The 15,488-nt window shown below is 43.4% G+C and overlaps 1 protein-coding gene across 1 annotated transcript in view; it reads left to right on the forward strand.

The window, feature by feature from the left end:
* The window catches only part of GTPBP3 (GTP binding protein 3, mitochondrial), a 160,156-nt gene that overhangs the window by 758 nt on the left and 143,910 nt on the right, over positions 1–15,488 (forward strand). Inside the window, exon 2 of the mRNA XM_077475428.1 lies at positions 4,491–4,565. Within this exon, the coding sequence (XP_077331554.1) occupies positions 4,525–4,565 (41 nt within the window). The 5' untranslated portion in view covers positions 4,491–4,524. The remainder of the gene's footprint in view (positions 1–4,490; positions 4,566–15,488) is intronic.

Below are 15,488 nucleotides of genomic sequence, written 5' to 3' on the forward strand. Positions count from 1 at the left end.
TAGTGCTATACACCATTGTTTCTCAACTCCAGTTCTCAAGGTGCCCCAACAGGTCATGTTTTCAGGATTTCCATTATTTTGCATAGGGGATTTGACCAGTTGCACTGCATTAGTAATTACCACAGCTGTTTCATCTGAGGGAAATCCTGAAAACATGACCTGTTGGGGCACCTTGAGGACTGGAGTTGAGAAACATTGCTGTACACTAGTAAGCATGTAAACCTTAAAGAGGAGCTTCACTTAAAAGGGAAAGTTCTGCCCATCCCATCCTTCTCTACCATGATTGGCAGTTAAAGCGGAGGTCCACCCTAAAATGGACCTCCGCTCATCGGAATCCCCCCCCCTCCGGCGCCACAATCGGCACCTTTCAGGGGGGAGGGGGGTGCAGTTACCTGGATAATCCAGGTAACTGCACCCACTTCCGGGCTAGCTCTCTGCGGAACGGGCGTAGGTTACGCCCCCGTTCCGCAAGCGCCCGCCCCCTTCAGCAAGTGCCCCGCTGCCTGCTGGGAAACACACAGCTCCCAGAGGCAGCGGGGACCGTCCGGATTGCGCCGCGCGGCTCGCGCATGCGCAGTAGGGAACCGGGAAATGAAGCCGAAAGGCTCCATTTCCTGATTCCCATACCCAAGATGGCGGCGGGACCCGGCAGCCGAGCGAGCGATCGGCTTCGGGTGCCGACATTGCGGGCGCACTGGACAGGTAAGTGTCACTATTTAAAAGTCAGCAGCTGCAGTATTTGTAGCTGCTGGCTTTTAAAAAAAAAAAAAAAAACGCGGAGTCCCGGTGGACTCCCGCTTTAATTTTTTTTTATTCATTTTTTTATAAATTTTTTTGGGAGCAGGTACCCTTTTCTGACAGGTACCTGCTCCCACTTCTGCAATTGTCGCATAGGGGCAAGCGCATATACATTCGGGTTGCCACATCATCCCTTTAATCCAGGATACACAGTAATTACACAGGTTCTCTGGCTGATTAAGGTGGTAATTAAACTCACTTGGTGCCTTATCTGCATTAAATCAGGATAAGAACCTGTGTAATTAAAATGTGTCCTGGATTAAAGGGATGATGTGGCAGCCCTAATATACATACTGCTGTGCACATGCACAAAAATTAGAGATTATGTGCATCTGTACACAGCGCTTTTCATGCCCTAGGTCAGTGAACCCTGTCCTCAGGGCCCACTAAGGGCTCTTTCACACGGGATGGATCCGTCATGATCTGCCCCATGGATATCCACTTGCTCACCGGGGATCACTTTGTCGATCCCTGCTAAGCAGGAAGATGACAGGTCCATCTCTGCACATTGCGCAGGGATGGACCTGTCAGATTGCCGCTCTCCCCTATAGGAGAACGGATGGTGACGGACCGCAGTGTCCATTGTCACCCGATCCGATGACAGATGGAAAAGTAGGTTTTTCCTCCGTCACACTTTTTCGGATCGGAGTGGGTCGGATGTCAGCGGACATGTCACCCCTGACATCAGACGCTCCATAGAGGTCTATGGAGCATCCGTTCGGGTCTGCCTAAAAAAACTGACAGGTGGACCTGAACGGATTGGTCATGTGAAAGAGGCCTAACAGGCCAGGTTTTATGTATTGCATTGGGGAGATGCAGACAAGAATACTGCAATCACTAAGCAGCAAATTATATCACCTGTGATGTATTTCAGTTATCTTGCCAACCTGGCCTGTTAGTGGGCCCTGAAGACAGGAGTTGATGACCACTGCCCTAGGTAACACCCACATGATGTGATGGTGAGTTATATTTGAAAGAACTAGAATGAAAGGAATAAAAGGTCCGGGCTAAGGACTGTAAAGCTGGGGAGGAAAAAGCTGGATGACATTGGATGTCCTGTAGCCAAGTAATGAGCTGAGCTCTATCTGACTTTGCTGCAGCTTTTAAAAGAGAAGTTCGGGAATGCAGAAAAAAGAAAACCTACTCGCCTAGATGGCTGCAGCACCAATCTCAGCTGCAACTGCCCCCTTCCAGCTCTACCCTGAGAAGTGAGTGATCAAACTCCATTGATTGCTCAGTTCTCCCCCTCCGGTCTGAGCCGAGAGCTGTGACCGTTAGTCACCAGCTCTCTACTCTGCCCCTCCAGTTATCAGTGGAGGGGGCTGGATTGAGGGGCTCGCTCAGGCTCTCAGCTGCCGGTTGTGAGCATGGACCTGCTTTGATACGTCAAGGAACAGCCGGCTTTAGTTGAAAACAGGTCACAGGAGTTCATAACGAACAGCACTGCTGTGATCCACAGGAGAAGCATAGCCAAAAAAAGCTTTTGTTATACTTTTCCTTTAATGCACATTGTGAAACTCTCACAGTGTGTAGTGAAATCAGTAAGTAATCTAAGTACAAAAGAGGAGCCTGAACAGCATTGCAAGACTGAAGGTAGGGCTAGAATTCAGATTTAATATACTCAAGCTTGTGTGTTAATGCCCACAAAGGCGTCCTTAAATATTTTGTGTGTTTTTAAAGGAAAAGTATAGCCAAAGCTATTTTGGCTATGCTTCTCCTATTGAGCACAGGAGTGCAGTTCATTCTGCACTCCTGTGCCCCATTTTAAGCTGACAACGGACTAATGTCATTTAGACAGTCCAGGCTTAGGAAAGATACAGATTTTACAGTTGAGATCCATTGAAAAACCTGGACTGGCAGCTGGCTCAGCCTCTCAGCAATACGATGAGAGGCTGAGCCAGCCACTCCCACCCCCTCCACAGCCCAGTGCTCCAGTGATTGCTGGAGGGGAAGAGCAGAGAGGCTGTGAATGACAGTCACCGGCTCTCTGCAGGCTGAAGACCAAGAACTGAGCGATCAGCTGTGTTTGATCGCTCAGTTCCCGATCTTAGAGGGGATGGGGACAGCTACAGCTGGGATCTGTGCTGCAGCCATTTACGTGAGTATGATTGTTTTTTGTTTTTGTTTTTTTAAAGCCATAATTTTCATTTAATTATTTTATTTTTCAATGCATTTTTTTCTGCATAAGGTAGAACTCCCTGATCTGCATGTTATCCAGCTGCTGCTTCTGGATTTCATGCGCACTCTTCTAAATGTCTTTTCTCCTCGCAGGTGTAAAATAGACACACCTAAAGCTGCGTTTAGGCGCATCAAATGTTTCGAGGTTTATTAATTTTGTTGGCCAGAATATTAGTTTATGCTGGCAATTAAAGTGAATAAACTGAAGTAATAAATGCGCATAGCGTTTAGGCATGTTAAGCATTTTATTTGCCATAATGCTTCTCTCCTGAATGCGCATGTGATTTTTTTTTTTTTTTTTTTGCCTGTAACCACCTATGTATGCATGAACAAATAGGCTAATATGGAGGGGCATTTAGAGGCAAAAAAAATGTCAAATGCCCTTAAAGTGGTTGTAAACCCTTATGCCGCGTACACACGACCGGACTTTCCGGCAGAAAAGGTCAGACGGTCTTCCCGACATGGTTCCGATGGACTATCGATGGAGTTACGACAGATTTCCGACCAAACGGACTTGCCCCCACATGAACGAACTAAAGTCCATTCGTTTTGAACGTGATGATGTACGAAGGGACTAGAAAAGGAAGTTCAATAACCAGTAGCCAATAGCTGCCCTTGCGTCGTAGACCAGCATACAAATTAACGGTTTTCCCGATAGAAAGTGATTCCGTCGGACAGATTTGAAGCATGTTCTATTTCTAGGTCCTTCGGAATTTTTGAAGAAAAAAGTCAGATGAAGCCCACACACAATCGACGGAATGATTTTGTCTGACCTTTTCTGCCTGAAAGTTTGGTTGTGTCTACATGGCATGACACACCACTTTTACCTACAGGTAAGCTTACCTGTAGGTACTGGAAATATCTCCCAAACCATGCAGATATTTACCATATACGCTTGCCCCAACTTCATTGGCACATGCGCACTCAAGAAAGGGCACAATCATGCCGCTTCTAAATGGCCCGTGCTGCGACCGTAGGCTCCCTTGACTCCGGCCAGTCACAGAGCTGGAGTCCACAGCCGTGGAAGGAAGAGGTAAAGATGGACGTGGCCACCCAGGGGGGCCATGCAGAGCTCCTGGCAAAAATCCCTGGGGAGAACACTGTATTTGTAGTGATAATGTAGGGCCAGGTCCCCACCTATTTGTGTGTTTTGTTTTTTTTTTGTCTGGCTTTATGTCTTTTTTTTTTTTTTTTATGTGTGTTGTAGCAAGTTTGCATTATTCTATTGGGAATTATAGCTCATGAAGAGGCACAGAAAATTAGACATGCTTTGTTTTTACCAACGAAGTGTAAAACACAAAGATGTGAACCAGGCTTTAGGTTGAATGCAGAGATTTTCATTATCACTGCAAGCAATGTATGATCACTTTTGGATAACTTAGATATTTAATGCGTGGATGCTGTTTTTAAATAGATGTGAAACAAAAAGAAAGGGGTTTGTTCTATAAAATAGCGTTATCTTTTAATACTAATTACTTGAAAGCTCATATCTGTTATTTCTTTTAAATTAATAGCAGATGGTCAGTAGTGACTGTTAAGCATTCAGCAATGTGGATTTTAAGAAGGTGTTTGAAGACATTTGCTTCAAGGTAAGTGTAATGCTGCCTTTTCGAAATCCAGAGATGGGACATGTTGAATTAGAAAGCAGGGTATGTTTGGGGATGAAAAATGAGAATAGGTCCTGCTGGCCTGCTTGATAAAATCAATATAATACAAATAGGCCTTAGATACAGAAAATCCAATTTTATTCCAATTTTATTCCAGCTTCTATGGGACCCTGCAGTGCAGCTGGCTTTTTTTTTTATTTTTTATTACCATGTTTGCACTAGAGCTGCACGATTCTGGCTAAAATGAGAATCACAATTTTTTTTAGAAGATAGATCATGATTCTCGTGGCGTAACATCATCTTTCGTATTTAAAACAAAAAAATTGGACTAACTTTACTGTTTTTTTTTTATTTTATTTTTTTATTATTATTCATTGAAGTGTATTTTTTCCCAAAAAATTCTGTTTCAAAAACTGCTGGGCAAATACATGTCACAGTGTGACATAAAATATTGCAGCAATTGACATTTTATTCACTAGGGTCTCTGCTAAAATATGTATAATGTTTGGGGGTTCCAAGTAATTTTCTAGCACAAAATATTGATTTTAGCTTAAGAAGAACTTGCCCGACTGCCTGGATTTTTTCTTTCACACAGTGAATGTGAAGTTTATCCCTTTGATCTAAGAAGGATGAGTTAGTTACAATGTTTCATTTTAAAAACTTGGCGTGTTTTCTTTGACAGCTGAGTGAGCAGATAAGTCTCCCCACTTGAGATCACAATTTTTTAACGATTAATTGTGCAGCTCTAGTTTGCACCCAAAGCTGCCATAGTGTATTTTGATCTGACAGGTTCACGTGTTGACAGACAAGTTATTATATTCTATGGCAGCCATTCCTAACCAGGGTTCTGTGTAACTCTAGGGTTCCTCCAGCGGTTGCAACAGGTTCTTTGAGCTGTGGCTGCTTGACCTCCCACCTTATGATGCCTGTATAATTCTGGCTCTAGTATCACATAGCAGAGTCAGCGGCATACTACAAAAATAGAAAGAGATAGTCCAGCCACAGCACACCTCACCTGGCCTGAGTGGTTAGCAGGTTAAAGCAGCCTTAGCTCAATTCATCCAGGCCATGTCCCCAACATGTTTCACGCCATCCTAGGACTTAATCCTTCTCCATGGTTAAGACCCTAGATGGGGCGAAACTGGTTGGGAACGTGGCCTGGATGAATTGAGCTGAGACTGCTTTTGCCTACTAACCACTTTGGCACCGGGTGAGTTGTGCAGCAGCCAAGGCTATCGCTTCCTATTTTTGCAGCATGCTCATCAGTCAGCGGCATCCAACTCATTGGACCTTGAAATTCTGAGCGGGAACCCTTAAGCATTTATCATGGGTCACAGAGAGCCAGCTTCATGCCACCAATGATCTTTTTAGCCACCTGTAAGGAGGGAATTCTTCCCACTGACCCCTGATGAATTCATTTTATCTGGGGTTCCCTGAAACCTGAAAATGAATGAAAGGGTTATTTTGGTGTAAAAAGGTTGAGAAGGCTGACCTACGGAAACAACGTGCACAAGTCAAGAATAGGCAAGCTTTGCTGCAAGTTGCTGTAGAAACTGATGGCCAAGTCATTTATACTATATGGGAGCCACTGCCATTTCCATATTTGTCAAAGGGACTATGACTGTAGGGTATTGCTGCAAAAGCCCAAATTCTGTCTGGGCAGGATAGTAAAATGCCTCTGTCAGCAAATTAACCTTTTACTTTTTTTTTTTTTTTTCATTCTAAAAAACGTCATCTGTCCTTTACAATTTCCACAGAAATGAAGTCTTACCTTATCCAGCATCTTTTTTTCAAGCTAGGTAATAGTTACATGTTTGTCGCAAAAGTAGAAACCATCATCTAATAATTTTTCAGGGTACAGTTGGTCAGATAAGTTTGAAAACTTTGCCCTAATGCTTTTATGCCCCAGACATAAGCCAGTGGTAGCAATGCCATTATCCAACATCATCCTCTTCCCTCTTCTCTCCTCCTTTCCTCCTTTATAGCGTAAGCACAAGCCCTTATGATGGAGATTGTGATGTCATCAGCCCTGCTCTCCTCCTCCGCCAATCAGCCATTTAAAGAATCCAAGGCTTCCCGTGAATGACTGACCAGCTCTAAGCCCAGCTCGATTTTGTCCTGGTAGTGGGAAGAGAAGTCACCATCCCACTGCCGGAACACAGTTCTGTTTACTGTATGTAGCTGAAGCTTAATACAGTCTATACAGCTTGGTCCAAACAAACTATTTAAACTTCACTAAGTGCTAGAGATCAGCTTTAATAGTAATTCAATGCGAAGAGACCTTCCAATGAGGGGAAAGCAAGTGTTAATCTCTATCCACCAAGATCCTACTCTCCAGAGAGTCTGCTACTCCTTTTGTGTGCAATCAGAGGAAAACAAATTCAGATCATATCTCAGAAACATGCTGTCAGGACTTCCACAGCAGCTTTTGTTGATTCACACTGCTCTTCTGTAAAATTGTCAGGATTCTGTAACAAGGACAACAATATTCTGCAGCCAAGTGAAGCACTAGCAGACCTGAGATTAAGGAACGTTCCATTTCTGTTATCTGTCACCTTTTCCTGGTTTGCAATATATTGTTATGCTTGTTAGAAGATTCTGACAGTATAACTGAACAGTCTTGTAGGCTTTTTACTATAAGTAAAAATGTTCTTTAAAGCGGAACTCCCAGAATTACAGTACTTTTAAGAATATGCTAGGTTTTAAGGGGTTACATCCAACATAGTGTATGCCACCTTAGGGACACCTTACCTTTTTACTGAGCACCGAACATACAGCTATTGCTTTACTTTCGGTGCAGTGACACAATCTGTGCTACACAGAAGATCTCAACCACTCTACCCGCTCTTGACTTCCCTGTCCATTCACGGAACACTTTGAATGTTGTAAACAGATTCACATAATACAAAGCCTTCCATGACAGGGCAAGAGGAGAGGGCGGGTGGCGAGACCTGAAAGTCCAGTGTTGGAGTGCCAGAAGCATAGGTATACTTAGAGATGGATGGCAAGGCCTGAAAAAAAATTGGGGGGAAATTTTTTTTTCATTTCATTTTCAAATTTGTTTTTTTAGAATGCGTTAAAGCGGAGTTCCACCCAAAAGTGGAACTTCTGCTCATTTGTCTCCTCTTCCCCTCCTGTGCCACAATTGGCATCTTTTGGGGGGACAGGATACCTGTCTTTGACAGGTATACTGTTCCCACTACCGGGAGTCTGGACCGCGGCCCATGACATCACCGCGGGGATCCCTCCTCCTCCTCTTCCTCCTCCTCCTCCTCTCCCTGTTGCTGGGCCAGTAGGAGAGAGGAGTGGGGCCTCTCACATGCGCAGCAGAGTTCCTGGTGTGAAGTTTTAAGGCTACACTGCTGGGTTCCCTTACATGCAATGGCGACGGCAGCACCTGACAGCTGATGGAAACATCAGCTGCAGTGCCGACATCGCTAGACTCCAGGACAGGTAAGCATCATATTGTTAAAAGCCAGCAGCTGCAGTATGTATAACTGCTGGCTTTTCTTTTTTTGGGTGGAACACTCCTTTAAACTTTAGGCGAGAGCTTATTTTATATATATATATATATATATTTTTTTTTTTTTATTCCCTTTTTTCCACTTTGCAAAAATATCCTGTAGTTTGGGAGTCTTCTTTTGTGACGTAAAACGTAACTACACTGCTTCTAAGCACTACAAACCAAAAACGCCATTTATTTCATTTTCATTTTCAGTATTCAAAGAAGACTCACCCATCCATGTCTACATACTTGGTATAAACAGACGATATAAACAGACGATTCATGCAGTATATACCTTCTGGAATCTATCTGCCTTTAGCTCAGGCAGGTGGGCGTGCTTGGCTGAGAAAACCCCTCCTTCCTTCCAGAAGACTCTTGGGCTGTATGAAATTATTTGCTTAGGCCTGGAACCAGGAAATTCTGAAAAATGTTCCCTCCCCACTCCTCCTACCTATTGTCATATGGAGGCCCAGAATCACCACCAGACACTTGTAAAAGTGACAGAGTTTTGGTATTTGCAAACTGTACAGAAGCTAAAACTGCTTACTTGCAGCACAACAAACACAAAGTAGTATATATCTCTGGCTTACATGGCAAAAACAAGGTAATAGTGCACCACCACTATACTGGTCCCACATTAGAGGTTTTGGGGTTTCCCGTTGGCTTCAGGGATCCAGAGAGGAGGATTTCACAGCTCAGCAACCGTGGCTTGTTCCTAAGATGAGTGCACCCTTTTCACTCAGATGTCCAGCTCTGTCTCAGAGCCCAGGTGCTGATTGTTTCCTCTTCCTTTTATGGACTCTGAGGCCTCCGGGTTAACTTCTTTCTGGACCAGAGTCCCTGTAATCGGGGTTTGATCAGGGGTTTCCCGCCCAAAACTCCTTGAACCTCCGAAATTCCAGGTCCCCAATAAGGACTTAGTAATCCAGAGGGTACTGAAAGTCAGTCCTCTCCTCTCCTGTCCCGGCTATCCCAGAACCCCTCACTCTGCATGGGTGAGAACCTCTGAATAGTCAACATTACCTCTAAATTGTCCCCCTTAAAACGGACCACAACCCAAGTAGTGGGGAAATATACCTGCCATTCAGTACCCAGAGGCAACCTGTAAACTGTCCTGCATAACCTTTGCTAAAATGCTTACCCATTTTTAATCTTCTCTGGTCCGGTTATGTGGACCTGCACCTCTGGCTCTCCTGTGTCAGTGAGCAGCTGCTGAAGGAGAGTGGAGGGAGCGCTGACAACGGTTGGGCCATGGGAGCCTATAGGTGATGTCATGTATCCCAGAATTCCCAGCCATTGTATAGTGCTCGCTTACACTGAGGTACTGGAGCTGCATGATTCTATGACAGAACCAGGCGGGATTAAAAAAAAAAAGAAGATAAGTACACAGATCTTTTTTATACAGGGTATGGAGTATAGGTAGGAAGAGGGGGAGGAAAAGTTTTTAAGAATCGTGTATTAGGGCCCTTTCACATGGGCTGTCCGATCAGGTCTGCCTGAAAACTTGACAGGCAGACCTTCTAGTCTCCCCTATGGAAGGGCGGATGTTGGCAGTGACATATCCGGCGCTATCCGATCCAATCCTGTCTTCAAAATCCACAGATGGTGGTCCTATTCCCCATCCCTTTGGAGGATTGGATCAGATAGATATAGAGGAGAGCGGGACGCTCTGCACAGTGAGCAGAGACAGACCTGTCATCCACCTGCTCGGTGGGGGTCTGCAGAGTGGAGCAATCCCCTGCTGAGAAAGCAGATGTGAAAGGGGCCTTATGCCCCATACACACGATCGGATTTTCCGCCAACAAATGTTGGATGTGAGCTTGTTGGAAAGTCCGACTGTGTGTATGCTCCATCGAACATTTGTTGTTGTTTGAGAGCAGGTTCTTAAATTTTCCGCCAACAAAACTTGTCAGAATTTCTGATCGTGTGTACACAAGTCCATTGCATGCTCGGAATCAAGCAGAAGGAGCCGCACTGGTTATTGAACTTCCTTTTTCTTGGCCCGTCGTATGTCTTGTACATCACTGCGTTCTCACGTTCGGAATTTTGGGTCAAAATTTGTGTGACCGTGTGTACGCAAGACAAGTTTGAGCCAACATCCTTCGGAAAAAAACCTTACGGTTTTGTTGTTGGAAAATCTGATTGTGTGTACTTGGCTTTAGGCTTTCCTTCCACTTTAAGTTGCTGAATAGCATAAGGTAGTGGTTGCATACTTTTGGATTCTTTACTAGAAATGTATTAAATATTAATTTAAAAAAGATGTTGTGCTAATGGTGTTTAGAAGAGAATATAGTAGTTACTGAAAGTTTGTTCAGTTTTGGTAATGTTTAAGTAGCATTTTCAATGGCTCATATGTTTATGATCATTGGTTAACAGAAATTGTGTGATAATCATGTTGCTTACTGATGCTTACACACAAACACAATTTTTAAATGACTTATGCAAAGTTTAATCTTACTGTTAAAAAGTCATTAACATTAAAGTAGATGTAAACATCAATCTTTTACATGTTAATGTAATTTAATAGTTTTTTTTTTTTAAGCTGCAGCTTTCATTAAAGTAATACCTGGTCATCCTGCCATGTGTTCTTCAGTTCTTCAGGCACTTCCTGTTAGGGGGTGACAATATTCTGTTCCTGTCTCCCATTTGCTGTCCTGCAGTTCCACCCTGTCACATATGCTTCCAGTGGAGACTGTAAAGCTACTACTGTACAATCGCATTGTGGAATAGCAGCAGCCGCCAAGAAAAATAAGTAGATGCTTGATGGCAGTTGTAAATGCTGCCTGCACACCCTGTGTGTGGTCAGTAGCAGCTGTCAGATTTGTACAAATCAGTGGCCAAAGCTGGTGCTGTGTGCACTCCCAGCACAAACACAGGTTCACACATATGCAGCCCCATGTAAGAAGATCAATTTCAGTGGGACTGCATATGTACGTACGCTCGTCATAAAGGGGTTATTACATGGTACTCCAATGATAAGCCCCACAGAGCTTTCGTTTTTTTTTTTTTTAAAGGGAGAGCACAGCAGAATCCGTTTACTATTAGGCTGTCTATTTGCAATTGCATCTCCATAAGGCCCTGTCTGAACAAAGCAGGCACGGACTGTGTGCTGGGCAAATTAGTCACTCCTGTTACTCATTTGATTGCATAAATTTACTGGAGTTAGCCCTGTAGCCTCTTGGTGCACTGTTCATGCTTATAACTGATGGACGCAAATTGAGAAATTATGGTTAGCTCCCATCCACCCAAACTCCCTGCTATGACATTCTGATGTAGTATGTGGCGGTTTACAGCTACTAGGGCCAATGGCGCTTCTACGCACGCTATGGCGGCGTGCCAAATCAGCACACCCGCTTACCACCACCTGGTCACCTCATTTTTATTCTCTCCCAATATCCCAGACACTTTGACTTTGCAGATGTCCCACTTTTGGATGGAGAGGGCCCTATTTCGCTATGGTCAATTGGTAGACCCTAGAACCAGAACCTTAAGATCCTTCAAAGACTTACAAGACACCTTTAATATACCCAGACAGGCTTTCTTTAGCTACTTACAAATACAACATTATGCGTAATCTTTGGTAGTGAATCTCCAATTTTCCCCCTTAACTGAGTTTGAAAAAATATGTCTAGAGGGCCCCTCTCCTAAAGGTATGATATTGCGCACTTACCAACTTCTGACTATGGACGGGTCACCTGCCAGGCTACGACATGCTTACATGAGTAAGTGGGAGCAGGCCTTGAGTATAGATATACCTCTGAACACATGTCAGCTCATATGGTCACAGGCTGCTAAGAGCTCCATTTGCATGCTTTATAAAGAGAATCAATATAAGATCCTTCTTCATTGGTATCAGACTCCTGACTTGCTCCACTCCATATACCGCTCAGCTGATCCCCGGGTACTGGCGATGCTGTAAGGCTAGAGGGACGCTATTTCATACCTATTGCACCTGCCCTCTACTCACCCCCTACTGCCAGCCAGTACACTCCCTGCTTCAATCCATCTTTGAGACTGGGGTGCCCCTCGATCCGAAAAAAATTCTCCTTGGCCTCACACCTGCCTCCTCTAAACTCTCAAAAAGGCTCTTAGCCCACATGCTGACTGCAGCATGATGTCTGGTGGCCCTGAGGTGGAAAAAGAGGGATCCCCCCTCACTATTCGAGCTGCATTCCAGGATCAGAGATGTTAAAAGAATGGAGTATTTGATGTCCTCACTAAATAACACTCTTGATAAACATAATCGAATCCTGGGTCATGTTGGAGACCCCTACGTCCTAATGCTCCGTAGGTCTTGAATTTGCAGAGACCATTGGTAACTAGGGCTGATGCTTCCCGGGTGGCACGGAGCTCTAGGGGCGGGTGGCTGCCCTTTCCTCTTCTCTTTCCTCCACTAACCTTTTTCTCATTTCATCCTCTCCTCTACACTTTCCTCCTCCTGTATTTGTTTGTGCACCTTTGTACAGGCGAAATTCAGTTGTGTTATTGAATTAACATGTCAACTCTACAGACCCCGGAAAGGTCGTAGGATGGGACCGAACTTTGTCACCGACCAACATATCTGTTGAATTTAAGCTACAAATACTTGTTTTACAGCAAAATGTATTTCTCTGCACTTTGTGTTGGAATTATTTTCTTTTGGAAAATCAATAAAATTGTTAGTTCTCAGATTTACTGGAGTTTTTGCTATTGAGCTCGTTACATACAGTATATCACAAAAGTGAGCACCCACCTCACATTTTTGTAAATATTTTATTACATCTTTTTATGTGACAACTCTGAAATAATTACACTTTACTACAATGTAAAGTAGTGAGCGTACAGCTTGTATAACAGTGTAAATTTGTGAAGCTCTGGTGAACTCCATGCCCAAGAGGGTTAAGGCAGTGCTGGAAAATAATGGCGGCCACACAAAATATTGACACGTTGGGCCCAATTTGGACATTTACACTTAGGGGTGGACTCACTTTTGTTGCCAGCGGTTTAGACATTAATGGCTGTGTGTTGAGTTATTTTGAGGGCAGACAGCACATAGTTATACAAGCTGTACACTCACTACTTTACATTGTAGCAAAGTGTAATTTTTTCAGTGTTGTCATATGAAAAGATATAATAAAATATTTACAAAGATGTGAGGGGTGCACTCACATTTGTGAGATACTGTAACTGAGCAGAGGATAGCCTGGATAGATGGCCTGAGTGGAGATTAGCCTGAGGATAGCTTGGAAAGTAATGTAAGATGCAGCATAAAACTCCACCTTCTGGCTTGAAATGAAAATGCAGAATATAAGTATGTGTTATTTGAAATTTTCCTGACTAAAAGGATAATGTCCAAATTTGGCCCAGTTAGCCATTTTGCCACCACGGGGTCATGTGACTCATTAGTGTTACAAGTTCACAGGTGTGAATGTGGAGCAGGTGCTGTCTTGGCCATAAAAAAAAGAAAAAAGAAATATTGAAATGTTTAGAACAGAGAACACATGCAGCCTCTTTAGGGTTATTTCAGACTTTCTCTTCAAAGTTGCACTACAGATTGTTTAAATGTAATGTCAGATCGTTTGAATGTAATGTATGCCTAGGAGCAGGGGGAAATATAGGTTTCTGGCACTAATCCCTGTAATGTTTTATGGTAGCATGAAGGGCTGGGATTAAGGAAATGATGATTCAGTAGAGGGTTAAGGAAATATCTCTTTCAAGGCTTAAGGACATAGATAAGCATTTGAATGTGTAAATTCTACCAGTGGTAGATTAAACCTTTTTTTGAGCTTAAGCTGCCTGGGGAATTGGAGTGATTTAACCCATTTTTTCCAGAGAGACTTTGGAAAACTTTTTATTACCATGAATTTTTGGCGTGTCGAGCAGCATTACAGTTAATGTAATCTTCAGACACTAATAAGAGCTACTGAAGTATGTCAGTCCCGATTGACTTTCATGAAAAAGTACTCTGTATAAGGTCGTATTACAGGAGACATAGTACCTCAAATAAATTAAATTCAACAAGGAATTGGACAGCTTGTAAAAAAAAAAGAACTATATGTGACCGCATTATATATTATATTCTGGGGTTCTCTGAGCAATGTATATACTGTTTGTTAAAGGGAAACTATAGTCTTTTGTTGTTGTTTTGCATATGCATGTGAAAATGAGCAGCTTTACATCAATTCAAGCACTTGCTGTACAAGTGACTGTACATTTGATATTTATTTCCAGAGGCTCAGAATATGTTGTGTTATGTAAATTGCAACTAGAGCTTGGATGGTTGTATTGTGCCTCTCAGCTGCCTTATATGCGCAAACTCTACCTACTGAATGAAACAATAACCACTAGCGTTGGTGTCAGTGGGTGCAACAATAAACCCTCATCATTGGAGTCAATAGATGCAACAATAGACCCCAGTTATTTGAGTGTAGGTGCGGCAATAAACCCCAGTTATTTGTGTGTAGGTGCAGCAATAAACCCCAGTTATTGGTGTCAGTAGGTGCAGTAATTAACCCTCATCATTGGTGTCGGTAATACACCCTCATTGTTGATGTCAGTGGGTGTAGCAAAAAAAACAACAAAAAACATCATCAGTGGAGTTTAGCAATAAACTCTCTCCATCGGTGTCAGCGAGTGCAGCAATAAACCCTCATCATTGTTGTCAGCAGTTGGACCAGTAAACCCTCATCAGTGGTGTTAATAGGTGCAACAATAAACCCTCATCGATGTCGTCAGTAGTTGGACCAATAAACCATCATCATTGTTTTCAGTAGTTGAACCAGTAAACCCTCATCATTGGTGTCTGTAGATACAGCAATAAACCCTCATCATTAGTGTTAGGAGGTGCAGCAATAAACCCTCATCATCTGTGTCAGTAGCTGGAGCAAAAAACCCTCATTATTTGTGTCAGTGGGGGCAGCAATAAACCCTCCTCATCAGTGTCGATGGGGACAGCAATAAACCCTCCTCATCGGTGTCAGTGGGGGCAGCAATAAACCCTCCTCATCTGTGTCAGTGGGGACAGCAATAAACCCTCCTCATCGGTGTCAGTGGGGACAGCAATAAACCCTCCTCATCGGTGTAAGTGGGGGCAGCAATAAACCCTTTTCATCGGTGTCAGTGGGGACAGCAATAAACCCTTATCGGTGTCAGTGGGTGCAGCAATAATCCAACATCACTGTTGTTAGTAGGTGCAGTAATAAAACCTCACCTTTGGTGTCAGTAGGTGCAGCAATTATCCAACATCACTGTTAGTGGGTGTAGCACTGGTGTCAGTGGGTACAGCGTGAAACCTTCATTATTTTTTTTCTTGTGGTTGCAGCAGTAAACCTTCACCATTGGTGTCAAAAGGTCCAGCACTTAGGGCTCATGCACACTTCATCTCAAAGAAGCATCTCCTACAGGCTTTTGAGCTCTCATTT

This window comes from Lithobates pipiens, unplaced genomic scaffold (assembly GCF_037356315.1).
Source record: "Lithobates pipiens isolate NorthernLeopardFrog02 unplaced genomic scaffold, aLitPip1_a1.2 Scaffold_13, whole genome shotgun sequence".
In the NCBI taxonomy this organism is placed as follows: domain Eukaryota; kingdom Metazoa; phylum Chordata; class Amphibia; order Anura; family Ranidae; genus Lithobates; species Lithobates pipiens.